Raw genomic sequence first — 18,223 nt, 5'->3', positions numbered from 1 at the left:
GCAGTGCAAGGTTTTGCGGCAACGGGACGCGAGCCACGAACTCTCGGATTAATTTAGCACGCCTACATCTAGATCAGCCCGCTCTGACAAGTGTGGTATTTCTTATGATGAACTTCAAAGCTCTGAAATTTAACGAAATTCAAAGCAATTATTGATAGGTCTTCCATAATAGTTTTAATACTAAATTATATTTGTAAATATAAGACTTTTTACTTGAGATGACTTATGTTTTGTCTGTTTTTGTTTAATTATGCACAAATTATATATATAAATCCAATATACATGCTTTAAAATAGAGAGTCATGGTCACTAATGTATATTGTCGTGTTAACATATAAATCATTAGGCGATTAATTAATTATTATTTTTACACCGGTTATTGTGTAGCGAGACAAAATTATGTTTATATGATCTGTACAGGTGGCGCCATCTCATAGCCGAAGTGCAGAATTACACGTAGTTCTTATAATTAATGGTTGTTTTTTTACTGCTATTAACAACACCTGCAGGCTCCGAGTGGAGAGAAATAGACATAAATAAATCGTAGCTCTTGGCGCTGGTTGTCCTTGAGTCCTACTTGTTTTTCAGAGTATTGGTCTTGTCTCAAGTCTTGTAGCTGGGTTAGTCTCACCTTGTTCATTTACTGAGGAATATCTGAAGAGGATGATTTCTTTCTCTTCAAAAGGCAAACTTTGCGATGCTGGAGTTTGTTATACTAGTTTTCGAAGTTTTCCTTTCATATATTTTGACAAGACATAGATAAATTTTGTTAATATGAAGGAGGTTGCAACTGTGGGGGTGGAGAATGTGCAGTAGAAGAGTTATTGGTTGATATAATGACAGTTTGTGTTATTCCTCCTTCAGCGCTACGTACTGTGTAGCTAGACATCTCTGGAGCGAGTTCTTTTCTGGAATGTTCCATGACATTACCAGAATTATCGAGTGGAATCTCTACGGCCGTTTTGTATAAATTTGAAGATATTTCACTGCTGTTGCCATTCATGGAGCTCATATAGCTTTTAACTGTACTTCCAGGTCCAACTTCAAAGCTCCAAGAGTCGAAATCAGTGCTTTCTGAAGGCCATTTAGTCGTCAGCTCTGGATTCGGACTTGGATGGGTATCCTTTGTGGTTACCTGTTCAAGCAAAGAATCCTTGTGAGAGAAAAACATACTATCTAGTTTCTGCTTGCTAATTTCATTGACGTCTTTGTTTTCAGGTCTGGAGGCAGGGGTGAGAATAAGATGAGAAGAAGCCGTTTTTTCTTGGTGACGAATCACTGGAGGTATAATTGGTATATCCACTGTTAACGGAGAGTTGTCTTTTCTGCTTACCTGAGCAGGACTGGCATTGTTTGAAGTTTTGAAAGTAAAATCCAGTTTATTCTCCCTCTGGGCGGGAATGTAGCCCTCCTTCGAATTTTTGGTATCGAAACAAAGATTTGACTTCAGAAGATTGTTATCTATTTTGATAACTCTTTTAGCCGGGGTGGAAGTCATATTCTTTTCTTCATGGTTACTTTGACTGGATACACTAGATATGGAACTTGATTTGCTTATTGTAGATGTATTGGATAAATAATCTAAATTTAGAGATACATCTGGTTCAATGGCGTGCTTCTTCATCGTGTCATCTGGACTCGAGACGTTTTCATTGTGGTATAGAGTGAATGAATTGTTAATTTCTTCTTGTGGTTTTGCTTCTACTACATAAGGTGAAATTTTGCTTATATTTAAATGTTTAATAGGTTCTTTGACTTCTTTAAGTGGAATAAATACTTCTTCCTCCTGTGGGTTATAATTTGTAGGTCCTAAAATTTTGTTTTGTTCACGAAGGTTTCCTTCTGGAAGGGTCAGTTTTTGAAAATCTAAAGATACTGCCCTCTCCAAGAGAGTCGGGGATCGATTTACGGCCTCTTCAAGTTTCTTAATGTCTCCCAAAGAAGACGACCTTCTTCGAACTTTTTCTCCTTTATCATCAGTTTCCAAGGAATCTTTTGAAACATCAGAGTCTTCATCTTCGCCAACATATGTTTCTTCATACATATAGAAATTTTCCAGACTATCGACTTCAACAGAATCAGATACGCCATTTGTTAGCGGTTTTGAGCTTTCTATAGAATTCTTTCTATCTTCGGTAGTTTCTGTTGATGATGAACATTTCTCGTCATCATGATTGCATCGAATTTTATTTTCTTCCGAATCTTCAAATTGATGCACAAAGGCCTTGGTTTCCATGGCTACTCCATGAAAAGACTGAGGTGGTGCAGGTGCTCTCCTCTTTCCTGGAGTGGCCATCTTCCTAGGAAGAGAAAGAGTTTTTTCTTCATTCGTATCATTAGCTTCTGTATTTTGTTCTTTTTCTTTAATCACAAACTTCTCATCTGGTCTAGCACAGCTTTCTTCTAATGGAACATTGGTGCTGAGAGATTGTTTCTCTTCAGAAATATTTGTAAAGTTTTCACTGCAGCCAACTTCCTCAGTTTCATTTTTAACCAATAATTTCTCATTAATTGTGAGAGCAAAATCTGCATTTCTTTCTCGGTATAACAATTTCTTGTGATTTCCATCGTCCACCATAGCTGTGGCCAGCATATGCTCATTCATTGATCCATTAATATTTGTTGTTAGCCTATCAATTTCTTCTGGAGCGACCTCTTTATTTCTACCTTCCAAGTGGGATCTCAACCTTTGAGCTGCAAGTCCAATACTTTGAGATCGCTTAGGTGCGAGTCCTTTAGAAGGAAAAGAATCCTTATCAATTTGTGTTAGATCGTCAATAGACTGACTTCGATACAGAGGGTGGAAGAGCCTTTGACCTCCATCACTAAAGCTGGAAGATCCTAGACGTTTTCCTGCAGATGGCGCTGCTATTCCTTGGTCGTTTTCTGAAGTTTTTTCCAGCTCCAATTGAACATCATATGGAGAAGCATAACTTAGAATTGTTAGGGCATCCTCATAGACCATGTTTGTAAAGGAGACGGTAACGTTTAAGATACGATCACCTAAAAAGGAAAAAAAAAGTTTTCTATAGTAAAGATCACTTCTCAGGGATGTTTAATCCTTAGTAAAAACCTCATATCATTTGTAAATGCTAGTTGTGAAAGTTCTGAAGGATTTCGTTTATGAACTGCAGTGGCTGTGTCATTTTAGTAAAGATGGCGTTTTGGTCGTTATGATGAAGCTTGTTTCTCCAAGTCCACGATCAAAGTCCGAAACGCCATCTTCATGAAATTCCACCAGGCAATCTCAGTCCATAAACACATTGAACTGATCTAGGTGAACTGTAAGACTGCTGCGATGTGAGGTCCAGAATGAATATCATAGGGAAAACTGTTCACGCATTCTTGGTTTTGGTTTTGATTTCGTATTCCTGTGTACTCGTTTAGTAGTAAAACTATTTTTAATTTAAAGAAGTACATGTACTTAACTGTCTTAGTCAGGAATTGGCCTCAGTATATAGAGTATCAAGTTTTCTTTAATTTAACAAGACTTCCAAAATATACAAACAATAGTTAATTTCAGTACTTTCTTTCAAAATATTAAAAGAAGTTGTACTAGAGTCTAAATTGTAAAAAGAACAGGTACTGAGTTCCGGTGAGTATCGGCAGAATTTCATTCTTGGAATTATCTAAGTTTGCTACCTGAGGTAAAGTTTGGGTAATTATTTCGAGACTCTTCTCGAAAGTACTAAAATTTTAAAGTTTGCCTAGAAGATTAAAGATATTTTTATTAGAAACTATAAAATGTTTCTCTAAAAATGGAAAATAAACTTTTTGCGTTACATATCGATTTGTCAATGAAATAATATCATACAAGCAAAAATAATTTGAAATATAACATAAAAAAATATAGTAGTTTTACACAATCTTCGTTCTCTGATATCATTATATCAGACGATCGGTTAGAGTTACGAATATCACTATATCAGATCAGCAGTTACCATTACCAATGTCATTATATCTGATGCTTGATTACCATTACCAATGTCATTATATCTGATGCTTGGTTACCATTACTAATGTCATCATATTAGATGATCGGTTACCATTACCAATGTCAGTATATCAGAAGCTTGGTTACCATTACTAATGTAATCATATTAGATGATCGGTTACCATTACCAATGTCAATATATCAGACGCTATGTTACCATTACTAATGTCATCGTATTAGATGATCGGTTACCATTACCAATGTCAGTATATCAGAAGCTTGGTTACCATTACTAATGTCATCGTATTAGATGATCGGTTACCATTACCAATGTCACTATATCAAATGATCAGTGTCATGGTTTTCTACATAAGGGGCCGTATTCTTTGCAGTAGGTGTCTGTGACTTGTTGGCGATAAACGTTTACAACAAATGGACAGCACACAATCCACTTGTTTTAAAAAATATATTAAAAACAAGTCAATCATATGTACAAAAATATGTTTCACTATTAGTTATCAAAGTTGTATCTAAAGCTTTAAATAATTCTGTTTAAAAGTCCACACAGACTGGTTCAGTTACTTTAGATCTTAACTGACAAGACGAATTATTTCTTCTTTATCTCTACTTCTCAGAATAGTATCAGTGAATGATTCCCTTACGTTACTCCATGGGTTACCACAGTTGTATCCAGAACTTTAAATAATTGTTTCCTTTTCTTCAAAGTCCACACAGGCGGGTTCAATTATTTTAGAACACCCTCTGACAAGACAAATTATTCTCCTATCTCTGTTAACTGTGAAACTCACTTTAAAATATTGTCCGTTATGGCTAAACTAACAATCACGCATTCTAGCTTCACTTTCACTAACTTAACGTTTTCTGACTTAACTTGGCCGCTTTTATATATATATATATATATATACATTGCCCAACTGACGCCTAGAACTTCCTTCAAACTACTAGATGCTGTGGTGTAACAATATTCACTTAAGGCATCGAGAAAAATGCAGAACGTTCGAGTAACACGATGTCAACAGTTGAACTACACACACAACGTACGACTCTTACTGAGTTGCGTAACAACATTTCTCATAACTATCGCATTTAAGATAATTAACTTTAACACTCTTGTTATGAAAACTAAATAATCATTAAATATTAGATCAATAAATGAACTAAATAATAACTCTTACTCTAAACAGTCTTGTATATTCAACAATTGGTTACCATTACCACGTCACCACATCAGATGCTTGGTTAACATTACAAATGTCAATATATCAAACGATAGGTTACCATTACAAATGCCAATATATCAAAGGATAGGTTACCATTACCAACAACATTAAATCAGATGCTCGGTTACCATTACCAATGTCACAATATCAGATGCTGGGTTAACTAATGTAACTATATCAGATGATTGGTTACCATTACCAATCTCACTATATCAGATGATTGGTTACCATTACCAATGTCACTATATCAGATGCTCGGTTACCATTACCAATCTCACTATATCAGACGCTCAGTTACCATTACCAATGTCACTATATCAGATGCTTGGTTAACATTACCAATGTCACTATATCAGATGCTGGGTTAACTAATATCACTATATCAGATGATTGGTTACCATTACCAGTCTCACTATATCAGATGCTGGGTTAACTAATGTAACTATATCAGATGATTGGTTACCATTACCAGTCTCACTATATCAGACGCTCAGTTACCATTACCAATCTCACTATATCAGACGCTCAGTTACCATTACCAATGTCACTATATCAGATGCTCGGTTACCATTACCAATGTCACTATATCAGATGCTTGGTTAACATTACCAATGTCACAATATCAGATGCTGGGTTAACTAATATCACTATATCAGATGCTCGGTTACCATTACCAATCTCACTATATCAGATCCTCAGTTACCATTACTAGTGTCACTACATCAGATGATCGGTTACCATTACCAATCTCACTATATCACGTCAATATTACTTTAGTATTGAAACTGATTGGAGCGGATTACAGAAGTTGTGTCTAGTGCAGTAATGGTGGTTTCATAAAATGTGTCTGGTGTAGTAATAGTAATTTCACAAGCTGTGTTTGTTGCAGTAATGGCGATTTTACAAGTTGTGAACAATAACACATGATTGAACGTTGCAAGTCCTGTTTTTTTTTTGTTTTTTTTGTTTTCGGTGATGTAAATAAGAAACATCAAAAGCTCTCTCTAAATTAAGCCTAATGTATTACCTGCTTTTATTCTTCCAGATTCGCTGGCGGGTCCTCTGTGCAGTACATCCTTTACAAAGATACCATCCCTCATGTTACCGAAGATATTGAATCCCAATCCTGTAAAATCATGACCTCGCAATGGAACAAGCACTATTTCAGGTTCCTGGAATAACGAGATGACTCTTCAGAGATGTAACAAAATAAAATGTCTCTGGATTATCAGCAAATTTAAACAAAAAGTGATAATACTTTAATAAGAAATACTCTCAGCAAAGTGAAGGAGGACAAGGTTTGTAAAAGTTACGAAGATCAGATGGAAGTTACATTCACTTTTGGGGAAAAACTTGTCACAAGTTACGCTAAGAAAAGGTATCATTAACATTTAAAATATGCAGAAAACCCCCCTCTCCACATCCTTTTGAAGCTTATAATGGTGGTAGAGAATGGTAAACTAGGGAACGCAAATATAAAAGTTGGCAGGGAAGAAGTCATCTTCAAGTAAGAAAGCTTTAATTTGTTTTAAATTCTTGTCCTTTGAAATGGGTTTGCCTTTAAATGTAGTGGATGCAGTTAAATTAAGGGAATTTAAGAAGAACTGATAAATATTTGAATGATAGGGCTGGCTCTGAGTGTTTTATTTGTATTTCAGAGTTTAATTTAGTGGATGGGACAGTATAACAAGTCCTTTGTTACCCTTACATTATACACAAAACTATCAACGTATTCTAGACAGCATAAAACGTATCATTTGTTTTGTGACGTCTTGTTTAATGAATCAACACCAACAGAGTAGGATACGAAAGGATAAATTCATATGGATTAAACATTAATAACATTTTCTTTCTAACGTACTATTACTACATTCACTAAATTAATCTAAATATCTTTATGTGACAAGATCTTAGAAAATGTGATGAAATAATAAACAATTTAAAAAATAAAAATGTTACTGCAATTAATTTATTGTAATGATCAATTTACGGGCACATTATCCTTGAGGGCACTGTTCACGGTACAAGGTTTATTAGTGTTTATCTAAACTTTCATGATAGACATAACATGCGATTATGAAGCGTCTGACTCTCCACGTTGAGTGATAATGGCTCTGGGTGAAATATAGGACCAATCTTTGTATAATTAGAACTACTTAAATTAGAAATCAAACAAAGTCATAAATTCATCGAACTGAAAGTATATTCGTACTTTATTTATAAAATAAATGACACAGCCATCAACAGTTCTTGAAAAGACATTTGTTAAAGGTCATCACAGTACATCTTTTTTACTACCTTAACCAAAACCTAATTTTTTATTAATAATTACCCTTAGACTTTTGGTAAATTCAAAATTAAGAAACATCGTGTCTTAAACTTTCTTTAGAAGTAGAAGTTAAACAGCAAATTGCCTAGGAACCACCAGGTCTTAAACGGAAACTACAAAGTTAGAGCCAAACGTATCTCACAGAATGAGTATAGTACACTTACCATACTATGTTATTAGATATGCTCTATAAAATCCCAAACAACCTCTAACGACTTTTACAGAGTCTGTAATAGTACAATTTGAGCTTGGAAAAGTGGATCCTCTAACGAGCTCTACAGAATCTGTAACAGTATAGTTTAACCTTGGAAAAGTGGATCCTCTAACGAGCTCTACAGAATCTTTAATAGTACAATTTGAGCTTGGAAAAGTGGATCCTCTAACGAGCTCTACAGAATCTGTAACAGTATAGTTTAACCTTGGAAAAGTGGATCCTCTAACGAGCTCTACAGAATCTTTAATAGTACAATTTGAGCTTGGAAAAGTGGATCCTCTAACGAGCTCTACAGAATCTGTAACAGTATAGTTTAACCTTGGAAAAGTGGATCCTCTAACGAGCTCTACAGAATCTGTAACAGTATAGTTTAACCTTGGAAAAGTGGATCCTCTAACAAGTTCTACAGAATCTGTAACAGTATAGTTTGACCTTGGAAAAGTGGATCCTCTAACAATATAGTTTGAGCACGGAGAAGTGGATTCTCTAACAAGCTCTACAGAATCTGTAACAGTATAGTTTAACCTTGGAAAAGTGGATCCTCTAACAATATAGTTTGAGCACGGAGAATTGGATTCTCTAACGAGCTCTACAGAATCTGTAACAGTATAGTCTGAGTTTAGAAAAGTGGATTCTCTAGCGAGCTCTACAGAATCTGTAACAGTATAGTCTGAGTTTAGAAAAGTGGATTCTCTAGCGAGCTCTACAGAATCTGTAACAGTGTTAACGGCATACATTTAAAAACAGTGAACAAAAAAGTGGCTTTTATCATTCACGTATATACATAAACCCATGCCGCCGACCACTTGCAAACATACATATTCATAAAACACAGTCTAACACTTACCATAGACAAATCACGTATATGCACAAACCCATGCCGCCGACCACTTGCAAACATACATATTCATAAAACACAGTCTAACACCTACCATAGACAAATCACGTATATGCACAAACCCATGCCGCCGACCACTTGCAAACACACATATTCATAAAACACAGTCCAACACTTACCATAGACAAATCGTTGTCATCCATTGTTCTATGTTTTTTGTGTGGATGGAACACTGATGTAAAGGGTTTGGTAAGCATTAATCGGTTCTTCTTATGTTTTGGTGGAGGAGCCACCTAGTGGTGGAAAACAAATGGTGTTAAAACATTTACAAGTACATAAAATATGTCGGGCACACAATTTTCTTTCCATTTTTAAAAATATATATTATTTCATGATATGTCTTATAAAAGTAATTATTTTCACCAACTTTGTCAAAAACCAGCATCAAGAATAGATGCCATATTTGGGCAAGCACGTTAAACTTTTAAACGTTTTTCTTTCATAATTACATGCTTAGAATTGTAGTAATGATGTAATTTATCACATATTTACACCGAGAGAAACAATAGAGGTAAACAAAGTACAGATAGTATTTTTATTTGAGTTTGTTTCGAACATTTGCGCACAGCTACACAAATGCTTTGTGTGCTAGAAAGGCCTTGTTTTAAAATGATATACTAGAGGAGAGGCAGTTAGCTAGTCAACAGCACCCGCCTCCAACAATTGAACTAATTTAGTCGAAGAGTGAGAAACTGATCGTCATTTTTATCATGCATTCATGGCCGCAAAGTGCGGAGTCTAATTTTGCTGCAATGGGACGCAAACCATGGATCAACAGTTCAGCAAGCTAATCACTAAGTCACGACCGGGCAAATATATTTGTATCTAACTTTTTGAGAAAATAAATAACGCTGCCGATTCTATATACAGAAATACTTGTTTTAACATTTAAAAATTAATGGAAATATTAACTTAAAAATAAATATTATGAGAAAAAATACAGACTGTTTATATTATTATTGTAGTTTCCATTCACATTTCGCAAAAAAATAAAATATTTTAATAATATCACCTTTATATGTTTTCCACTAGAGGCCACTGGATAATCAGGTGTAAGAGTTGCTTTACCTGGAAATGGCAAAAAACAAAACAAAAAAAACAGACATTAAGTGATGATAATCCGTGAAAATGTTAAACACCGACGTGATTTACATTACAAAACAAAGATAAAAGCAAAGTCAAGAACAACAAATATATCTATTTCTTTACTGTAACCAGTGGAAGGATTTAATTCAACAATATTTACAACAATGTAATATTTATAGCTTATATAGCTATTGTTGTCCTGGAACAATAACTTGTGTATATGTAACATAGAAAACAATATTTACATCCATGTGATACTTATAGCTTGCATAACTATTGTTGTCCTGGAACTATAACTTGTGTATGCAACAGAAAACAATATTTACAACAATGTATTATTTATAGCTTACATAACTATTGTTGTCCTGGAACAATAACTTGTGTATGTAACATAGAAAACCATATTTACAACAATGTAATATTTATAGCTTATATAGCTATTGTTGTTCTGGAACAATAACTTGTGTATATGTAACATAGGAAACAATATTTACATCCATGTGATATTTATAGCTTACATAACTATTGTTGTCCTGGAACAATAACTTGTGTATGCAACATAAAACAATTTAATATTTATAGCTTACATAACTATTGTTGTCCTGGAACAATAACTTGTGTATGTAACAGAAAACAATATTTACAACAATGTGATATTTATAGTATACATAACTATTGTTGTCCTGGAACAATAACTTGTGTATATGTAACATAGAAAACGATATTTACAACAATGTATTATTTATAGCTTACAAAACTATTGTTGTCCTGGAACAATAACTTGTGTATGTAATAGAAAACAATATTTACAACAATGTGATATTTATAGCTTACATAACTATTGTTGTCCTGGAACAATAACTTGTGTATGTAACATAGAAAACCATATTTACAACAATGTAATATTTATAGCTTACAAAAATATTGTTGTCCTGGAACAATAACTTGTGTATGTAACATAGAAAACAATATTTACAACAATGTAATATTTATAGCTTACATAACTATTGTTGCCCTGGAACAATAGCTAGTGTATGTAACATTATGTAGACTAAATACCCGACGTCTACAGACAGTTAACTTTGTAAATGGAGACTTCAGGAAGTTCAGGGTATGTCTCATCCTGTGCACGAGTTCTGTCGACCTCAACAACGTTCGGGAAGCCCTGTACTGGAACTGCGTCTCAAATACTACCCCTGAGACTGACAGAGCAGTTAGAGGTGGGTTGACTTGATGTCACCGCACAGATGAAAATGCTGTAGCATTGCCCCTCCCCTGGCAAGTGTTTCACACGACCAATCCAACAGTTCTGGAAGATACCGTTCGATGACTTACAAATAAACAGTTAATGAAAACACGGTGCTACTGTACTGCGTCTTGCTGAAAAAAACAAACATGTACCAATAGCAGTCCCAGCTGCGAGAAGAAAAATCTCTCTAGTAAGCAGTGGCATATGCACGTGGGGGACATACCCCCGTGCCTCTCCCCTTCAAATTACTTCAAACACTGTACTAAATTATTGAATTTGTTGAGAAACTATCTTTAAGAGACTCGTGGTGTCGTGCTTCTGTAATACAATCAGTTCAGTGTATGACAAACAGGTTTAGTTCTTACATTATTGCCAGTGGCTTCTTTTCTGCCATGGCCTAGTGGTAATAGCACTCAAGTGGTAATCTACGGGTCGCGGAACCAATCCCGTCACCGACTATACTTTTCAGTCATGGGGCGTTATAATATGACGATCAATTCTACTTTTTGTTGGTAAAAAATAACCTAAGAGTTGGCGACGAGTAGTGTTAACTAGCCACTTTTCCTCTAGTATATAGCACTTGAAATTAGGGACGACTAGCGCAGATAGCTCTCGAGCAGCTTTGCTCGAAATTCAATAAACAATGAAATAGGGACTTCTGGAATGTAGTTGACTGACGCTAGGAGGTAAGAAATAAAACACAGTACATATCGTGTAGTGTAATAGATAAAACTACACTAGATTCAATTCCCGCAAAATGATACCTGTTATGTATCACATCCCGTTTTACCAGCCTTTACTTGATTTTTTTACACCCACCACTTTACCTGGTATATATATATATCACCTCGTTTTATCAACCTTTACTTGGTTGTTTTACACCCACCACTTTACCTGGTATATATATATATATATATATCACATCGTTTAACCAACCTTTACTTGGTTGTTTTACACCCACCACTTTACCTGGTATATATATATATCACCTCGTTTTATCAACCTTTACTTGGTTGTTTTACACCCACCACTTTACCTGGTATATATATATATATATCACCTCGTTTTACCATCAACTCAGATATTTATTTATTTTTTATACTTTGTGCCACTTGTAGAAATTCATCTTTATCACGTGGTTTAAACTTCTTTTATCCTTCTACAATATAAACACGTTAGACTCATGTATCAACTGAAATGTTTACCCTCTTTTCAGAGCCGTAAATAAAGAAAGATTGGCCAACCTGGTATCAATCGAATAAGACTGTGACTGGGTAGAACGTGCTCAGTGACAGAAAGGCGTCGTGTTGTTACCCATTTGAGCGAATGTCATAAACGCATCTAACCTGCAATTCGTGTAATTCCCATTGAAAAAATATCATGTAATTCAAACCGATCCGGTTGTGGGAAGATAATGCATAGGTTGTCTCGAGATCCTGAACGGAAATAAAACATTCCTTTATTCCAAGAAAATAACTGCGTGTTGGTCCGCCTTTGGCCTTAATGACTGCTTTAATGCATTATGGAAGACTGTCTAGTAATTTCTGGTAGAAAGCTGGTGGTATTGTGCTCCTCTCCTCCTTTAAAGCATAGTAAGCTCCACTACTGAAGAGGGTCGTCTTGGCCTGACCCTAATTCCGCATTCCAGTTCATCTACTGGTTGAGGTCAGGGTTCTGTGCTGGCCACTGCAACATTCCGTTCACAATCCTTGCTTTGTGACATGGAGCGGTATCATATTGGAAGGTGTAAGGACCGATACCATAAAACTGCCAAAGTGTAGGACACACAGTACATCAATGTAGGACACAGCATTCATGGACCCATGCACTGTGACCAGCGGACCTAGTCTATAGCACGAGAATCACACTCAGACCACGATACCGCCACCTCCAAACTTCACTGTTGGGACAACACACTCAGGTAATAAGCGTTCTCCAAGCATCTTCCATACCCAAACACATCCATCAGACTGGAATGCCGTGTAGCGTGACTCGTCGCTCCACACGACCGAGTTCCATTGATCCACGGTCCAGGTTCGGTGTGTCTTCCCCATACCAATCGATGGTGTGTATTTGTTTTTGTTATCAACAACTCGTGGACTGCGGTTTTTCCGTGAAAATTCAAGGCATGCAACTCTCGACGTGTTGTGGAAACACTTAAAGAATTGCCTGTGGCTGCTCGCATCTCCAAACCCAGATTCTCTAGGGTCTGATAGCGAGATGAGGTAACCAGCCTTCTCAAGCCGCGTCGGCTTCTGTCAGTCAGTATTTTATGCCTACCTGGTCGTTTTTTGGGCTCATTGTCACCTGTGGACTTCCATTTTTTCAGCACGTAGCCAATTGTCAACCTGGAAATGTTTAATTGTTGCGCAATAGCACGTACAGACATTTTACCCAAATGACATTCAACTATCCTTCCCTATTGTTGTAATTCTGTTAGTTCTTTCCGAGTACTTATCATTCAGCGTACAAGTTCGAAATGATTTCCGAGCGAACCGCTGATCATCCTTATAGGCCAAACTATTTGCATATTTCGTCATTACATCCATTTTCCTGCAATCAGAAGTGTGTCCCATGCCTTTTGGTTGGATAATATAGCTTACACGTTAATATTGGTCAAATTTTCTTTATTTTACAGATCTGCCTCTTTCTTTACCATAGCGCTATCTGTAGGACATCATGTGATTTTAAAGCCGGAGCTTCAACTGAGGTATTTCCTTTCTTTCTTCTGAGAACAAAAAAAACGAGGATTTGAAAATGAGGATGCTAAATCACAACCAAATGAATCAGCAACTTGTCTAGTCGATGAGAATGTTGGTTAATATTCGATTATGTTAATGTTTTTATATACTGTTTACCTGACCATTAGTATTCAAAATGGAGCATCATTATACACTCTATAAAGAGCTGATTTTTAGTACAATTTATCAAAAGACTGACTCGAGAAGCTAGTAACTAGATAGAAATAATTACTTTTAAATTTAGGGTTTTATTTCTGAGATTCAACTCTCTCATCCAATTCTTCTAAGTTAAAAGTAAAACACTACTTGTATTTATGTTAAACAAATCCTTGATATTTTCGAATAACTTAGTCGACCAAAATGTTGCTGCCATTTATGACTAAATTCATTCAGTTAACTTATTTATGAAGAGTTTAAATTATTTTTGCAGCGCTGTTTTATCGTTCAGTGGGTTCTTTTGAATTATATGGTAAACATTATGCGAAATCCGCTCCACGTACAATAACAAGTTAATTTATTTCTGCTATAGGACTAATACACTAATAACTTCTAACAGAAATATCCTTGGTTGATAACAAACGTGGTTAAATTACTAATTAGCTGGCAGTACACTAACTCTCAGTGATATAAATACATTTATTCGATCAAGAACTGAGTACTCTTTCCTCTGTCATCCATTCGTACTGAACTCTCACTTGTATGAAATGTCGAAAGTTTCTACATTCTACGACTACTTTACAGTTGTTCAAGATCTAGCATCATCATAATGATTAGCAGCTCCTTCTAGTAAACATCTAAATTATAACAATGAAAATATAGCTTCCAACACTAACCCTTTCCTAGATTATGAAGCTCCTTAAACAATCCTAATACACAAATAAGACAGTACATTAAATTATCCATTCACCAGCCCTATGGTGGTTTTATCTTCTAAGGCCCACAGTATGCAAATGGAATGGTTTCTTGTTCCTTATCATCAACGGCTGTTCTTTCACTAGGGGTGTTTTTCTTTTTTCTTTCAAGACTCAGGCATATGGGATGACCTCTTGTCTTTTATTGTCACTATCTATGCTGTTGCTGGGCTGGAGGGGGGTTTCTTCCAAGGTATATGGTCGAATTAATCCACTGGCACTCTATTCCTGTTGATCCTCTGACAGGAAATTTGGGCTCTTCCATAGGCAAATTTTTCTTTGGGGTTACCCATTTGGCCATTCTCTTAATGGCACTCTTTCAAAGACGATCGTGATGGATGACTATTGAATTGGACTGCCTGTCATTCTGAATTCTGTAAACCACATCATGGATTATGACCCTTCCCAACAGTGTATGACCCTTCCCAACACCTATTTAACTTTGGATTTCTTCCTTTCTTGTGACAAGAACTGTTCAGCCATTCCATGTCACTTCAATGAAATACAGTCTTATCAGCATGAACATCATAGTAATGTTTTATTTCATCACAAACTGATTTAACTCTTTCCCGAGAAAAGTATGTATGTCATCTTTATTCTTCAGATCCATGAGAGCTCTTCCAACCATCAGTTTCTCACAACATGCTGCAGTGTTTGATTCAACTATGCCCCCAGTTGCTAGATGTAGATTTGTATTTAATAACTTTGGTATGAGTATTTGACTTTTTGATGTACAGTGACCATCTTCTTTGTTGTCACTGGAAGTTCAACCTCTGGTATAGTAATTTCCATGTAGGGTATGGGGATTTCCTCGTCATAAACTAACCTCGCATACATGTCCAAACTGGGTCTTGTAGAACCATGGTCAATCAACATATTGCAAGGCTTCCCACCAATAAACCCGTGAACACTGGTTTTTTTAAATAATGAACTTCTTGTTTCATTTATGGCATATGGAGTATTCTCAGCTAAGCTCTACTCCATCACATCAACTAATTTCTGTTTTTTCCAATGTCTTGTTAACTCTTTATTATTTCTTTGATCTGATTGGGCTCAATAACTCATCTTTAGGGTATTGTCTTTTTGTGCTGTTGGTTCCTCACATTCTCGGTTGTAATGGTCAGGTTTCCCACGTCTATAATAGTTTTCTCTTTCTGGTACCTTTTGAGAAGAATTCTTATTTCATATAGGCTTTTTTTACAGTTCCAATCAATACATTCTTTCAAGTTACATTTGATACGCCTATTGTCTGGTGGTCTGTTTCCTCCATTCTTTATGACTAGTTGCCTAACTAATACTTCTATTTCTTCTAAGCTACCATTAGAGGGAATTGATGTTTCAATACTGCTTGATCAGATGTTCTAGTAACTTCTAAATGGTGTCTTAAGTTGTTTACCAACAACTTTAATGGATTCAAGGCTTCATCGCCAACTGGAAAGCTTCTTTTAAAGTTGTCGAACTATTCTATTTTAGTCTTGTCTACTATGGCATCTATAAATTGGTCAGGTGCCAATGAATCCATAATTTCAAGCTGAGCATCCAGGTAATATAGTTGGGCAAACATTTCCAAATATTCTGCAAATTTGGTTAAAGTTTTTCTTTCCTTCAGACTCTGCTCTGGAACATTATTTTGAATATCTTTTTCTGTTGCATCATATCAATCCTGTTGTATAAGGCAGCTACTACCAACGCTTGATAACTGTTATGGCTATCGGCTAGAAGGATACTTCATGTCATTAAAGATGGCCCTTTTAAGTGAGCAGCAAAATGGTTAGCTTGTTGGTCACTATTCTACTCATTCCTTCTGGAAATTATTTTGAACCGAGTCTCATATGCCTCAAATGATACTTTTCTATCATAGTCCGTTAATTTCATGATCAGACGATGTTGTTAAAAGAGGCCAGCTAAATCCTAGAACTTGATTTGCTAGTGTAATGGCTGAAGTAGTTCAGGAAGTTTCTGTAATCCCGTATTTCACAGTTGCAGTAACAGATGGGGATCAAATAGGTTCTCTTATTCTATATCTAATAGAAAAGTGTGTTTAAGGTTGGAACTCTTGAACCAATGCAGGAAGAGGTGTGATTGGCTTGGTCTTTGAGTTAAACAACTGTTTTTCGCATGTTTTATTCTGTCGCTGATTTTTTTATACCTCTTCAATTGTCATTACAGCCTTTCTAGACTTCATTTCTGTATTTTTGTACTTGGTTGATATCTTCCTGTACTTCTTCAGTCTTATTTTTGTAATTCCTGTCTTCAATAGTTTTATCGATCTTATTTTCATTCAGAATTATTTTTGTTCTTATTTCTTCTTTAAATATGAGTTCTCTTTCTTTTAACTCCTCTCTCACGTGGCACAATGGTAAATCTGCGGACTTACAGGTTTTGAGACCCGTGATGGGAACAGCACAAATATCTTATTGTGCAGTTTTGATATTAACAACAAGTCTTCTTTCAATTTACTGTCTCTTTCTTCTTAATCTTCTTTCCTCGGTTTCATCATTTCTAGCAAATTTTCGATCTCACGCCACACCGGGTTGTCATCTTGAATTTCAGTTAAAGTTCTATTTTTATTTTTGCAAAATTGAGCCCACTTCTAATACCTGTATTGTAACGTTTTCTATCGCTGGGTTGGTTCTTTTAGATTATTTGGTCAAAATATGTCAAGTCCATTCCACGTAACGATAACAAAATAGTTTATTTCTTCTATAACTAATCTACAGGCTATATTAACTTTAACACAAGTTGTAGGTCAAAGTTAACAAATAACATTTCAACAGAAATTCATTACTAATAGTACTACGCAGAACTTACAAATAAACGTACATGTACATTTCCATGGCTAATCGAATTAAGTACCTGAATATATTCGATAACTCTTACTACTACTAACACTGAATAACTTTTCTGGCATGGACTTTAATCACTCACTAAATGTCTCCCCAGTGGCACAGTGGTAAGTCTATAGACATATAACGCTAAAAACCAGGTTTCGACACCTGTGGTGGGCAGAGCACAGATAGCCCATTGTGTGGCTTTACACTTATCAACAAACAAACGCTCATCCATTATTCACTGAATAACTGACTGGCACTAAACTAACTCGCATTTATAACATAGTTGTCTTCTACTCACTACATGAATTTTCCTGAACATAGCGAACATCTAAGTTAAAACATTACAATTATAGCTTAGAAATGATGTTACAAGCTGACATATAAAGTAAATCTGCTAGAAACTTTCATTTTGGTTAATGCTAAGTTACCGTAAGTAGAAGACGTTTTACATAAAACCAGAAACATCTAGAAACCTCCCTTGGTATAGGAAGTTGAGGACCAGTTTATATAAAGTTCTAATTTGTTTTTCAATAATAAATCATGCTGCATGTGACTTACACCTGATATGATGTTGTATCAGTGTTTAACTCAACCTACTGTTGCGTCAGCGAGGTCACGTGACTAGTATCACGTCACGTCCTTCTCTCGAACCTCCGTGAATTATCGGGAGACTACTAGATATGTGTCAGTCTTGTATGAATATAAGACGGTCACAACGTGACGAGAGAACAGAAGTGAATGAGGAATTGAACTGCAGTCAGAGAGTATGTAATTGAACTCGAGCAC

General features: G+C 35.7%; 1 protein-coding gene across 1 annotated transcript in view; it reads right to left on the bottom strand.

Moving 5' to 3' along the window:
- Window positions 1-299: 299 nt before the first annotated feature.
- Window positions 300-18,223, bottom strand: part of LOC106466407 — a 50,197-nt gene continuing 32,273 nt past the window's right edge. The window contains exons 3-6 of the mRNA XM_022394407.1: window positions 9,629-9,684; window positions 8,736-8,849; window positions 6,203-6,347; window positions 300-3,003 (exon numbers count right to left, since the gene is read on the bottom strand). Of these exons, the coding sequence (XP_022250115.1) occupies window positions 770-3,003; window positions 6,203-6,347; window positions 8,736-8,849; window positions 9,629-9,684 (2,549 nt within the window). The 3' untranslated portion in view covers window positions 300-769. The remainder of the gene's footprint in view (window positions 3,004-6,202; window positions 6,348-8,735; window positions 8,850-9,628; window positions 9,685-18,223) is intronic.

The sequence above is a fragment of the Limulus polyphemus genome, unplaced genomic scaffold, assembly GCF_000517525.1.
Source record: "Limulus polyphemus unplaced genomic scaffold, Limulus_polyphemus-2.1.2 Scaffold2250, whole genome shotgun sequence".
Taxonomy (NCBI): domain Eukaryota; kingdom Metazoa; phylum Arthropoda; class Merostomata; order Xiphosura; family Limulidae; genus Limulus; species Limulus polyphemus.
Note: the sequence above shows the minus strand (reverse complement) of the source record. Positions and strands in the feature narration are given on the sequence as shown.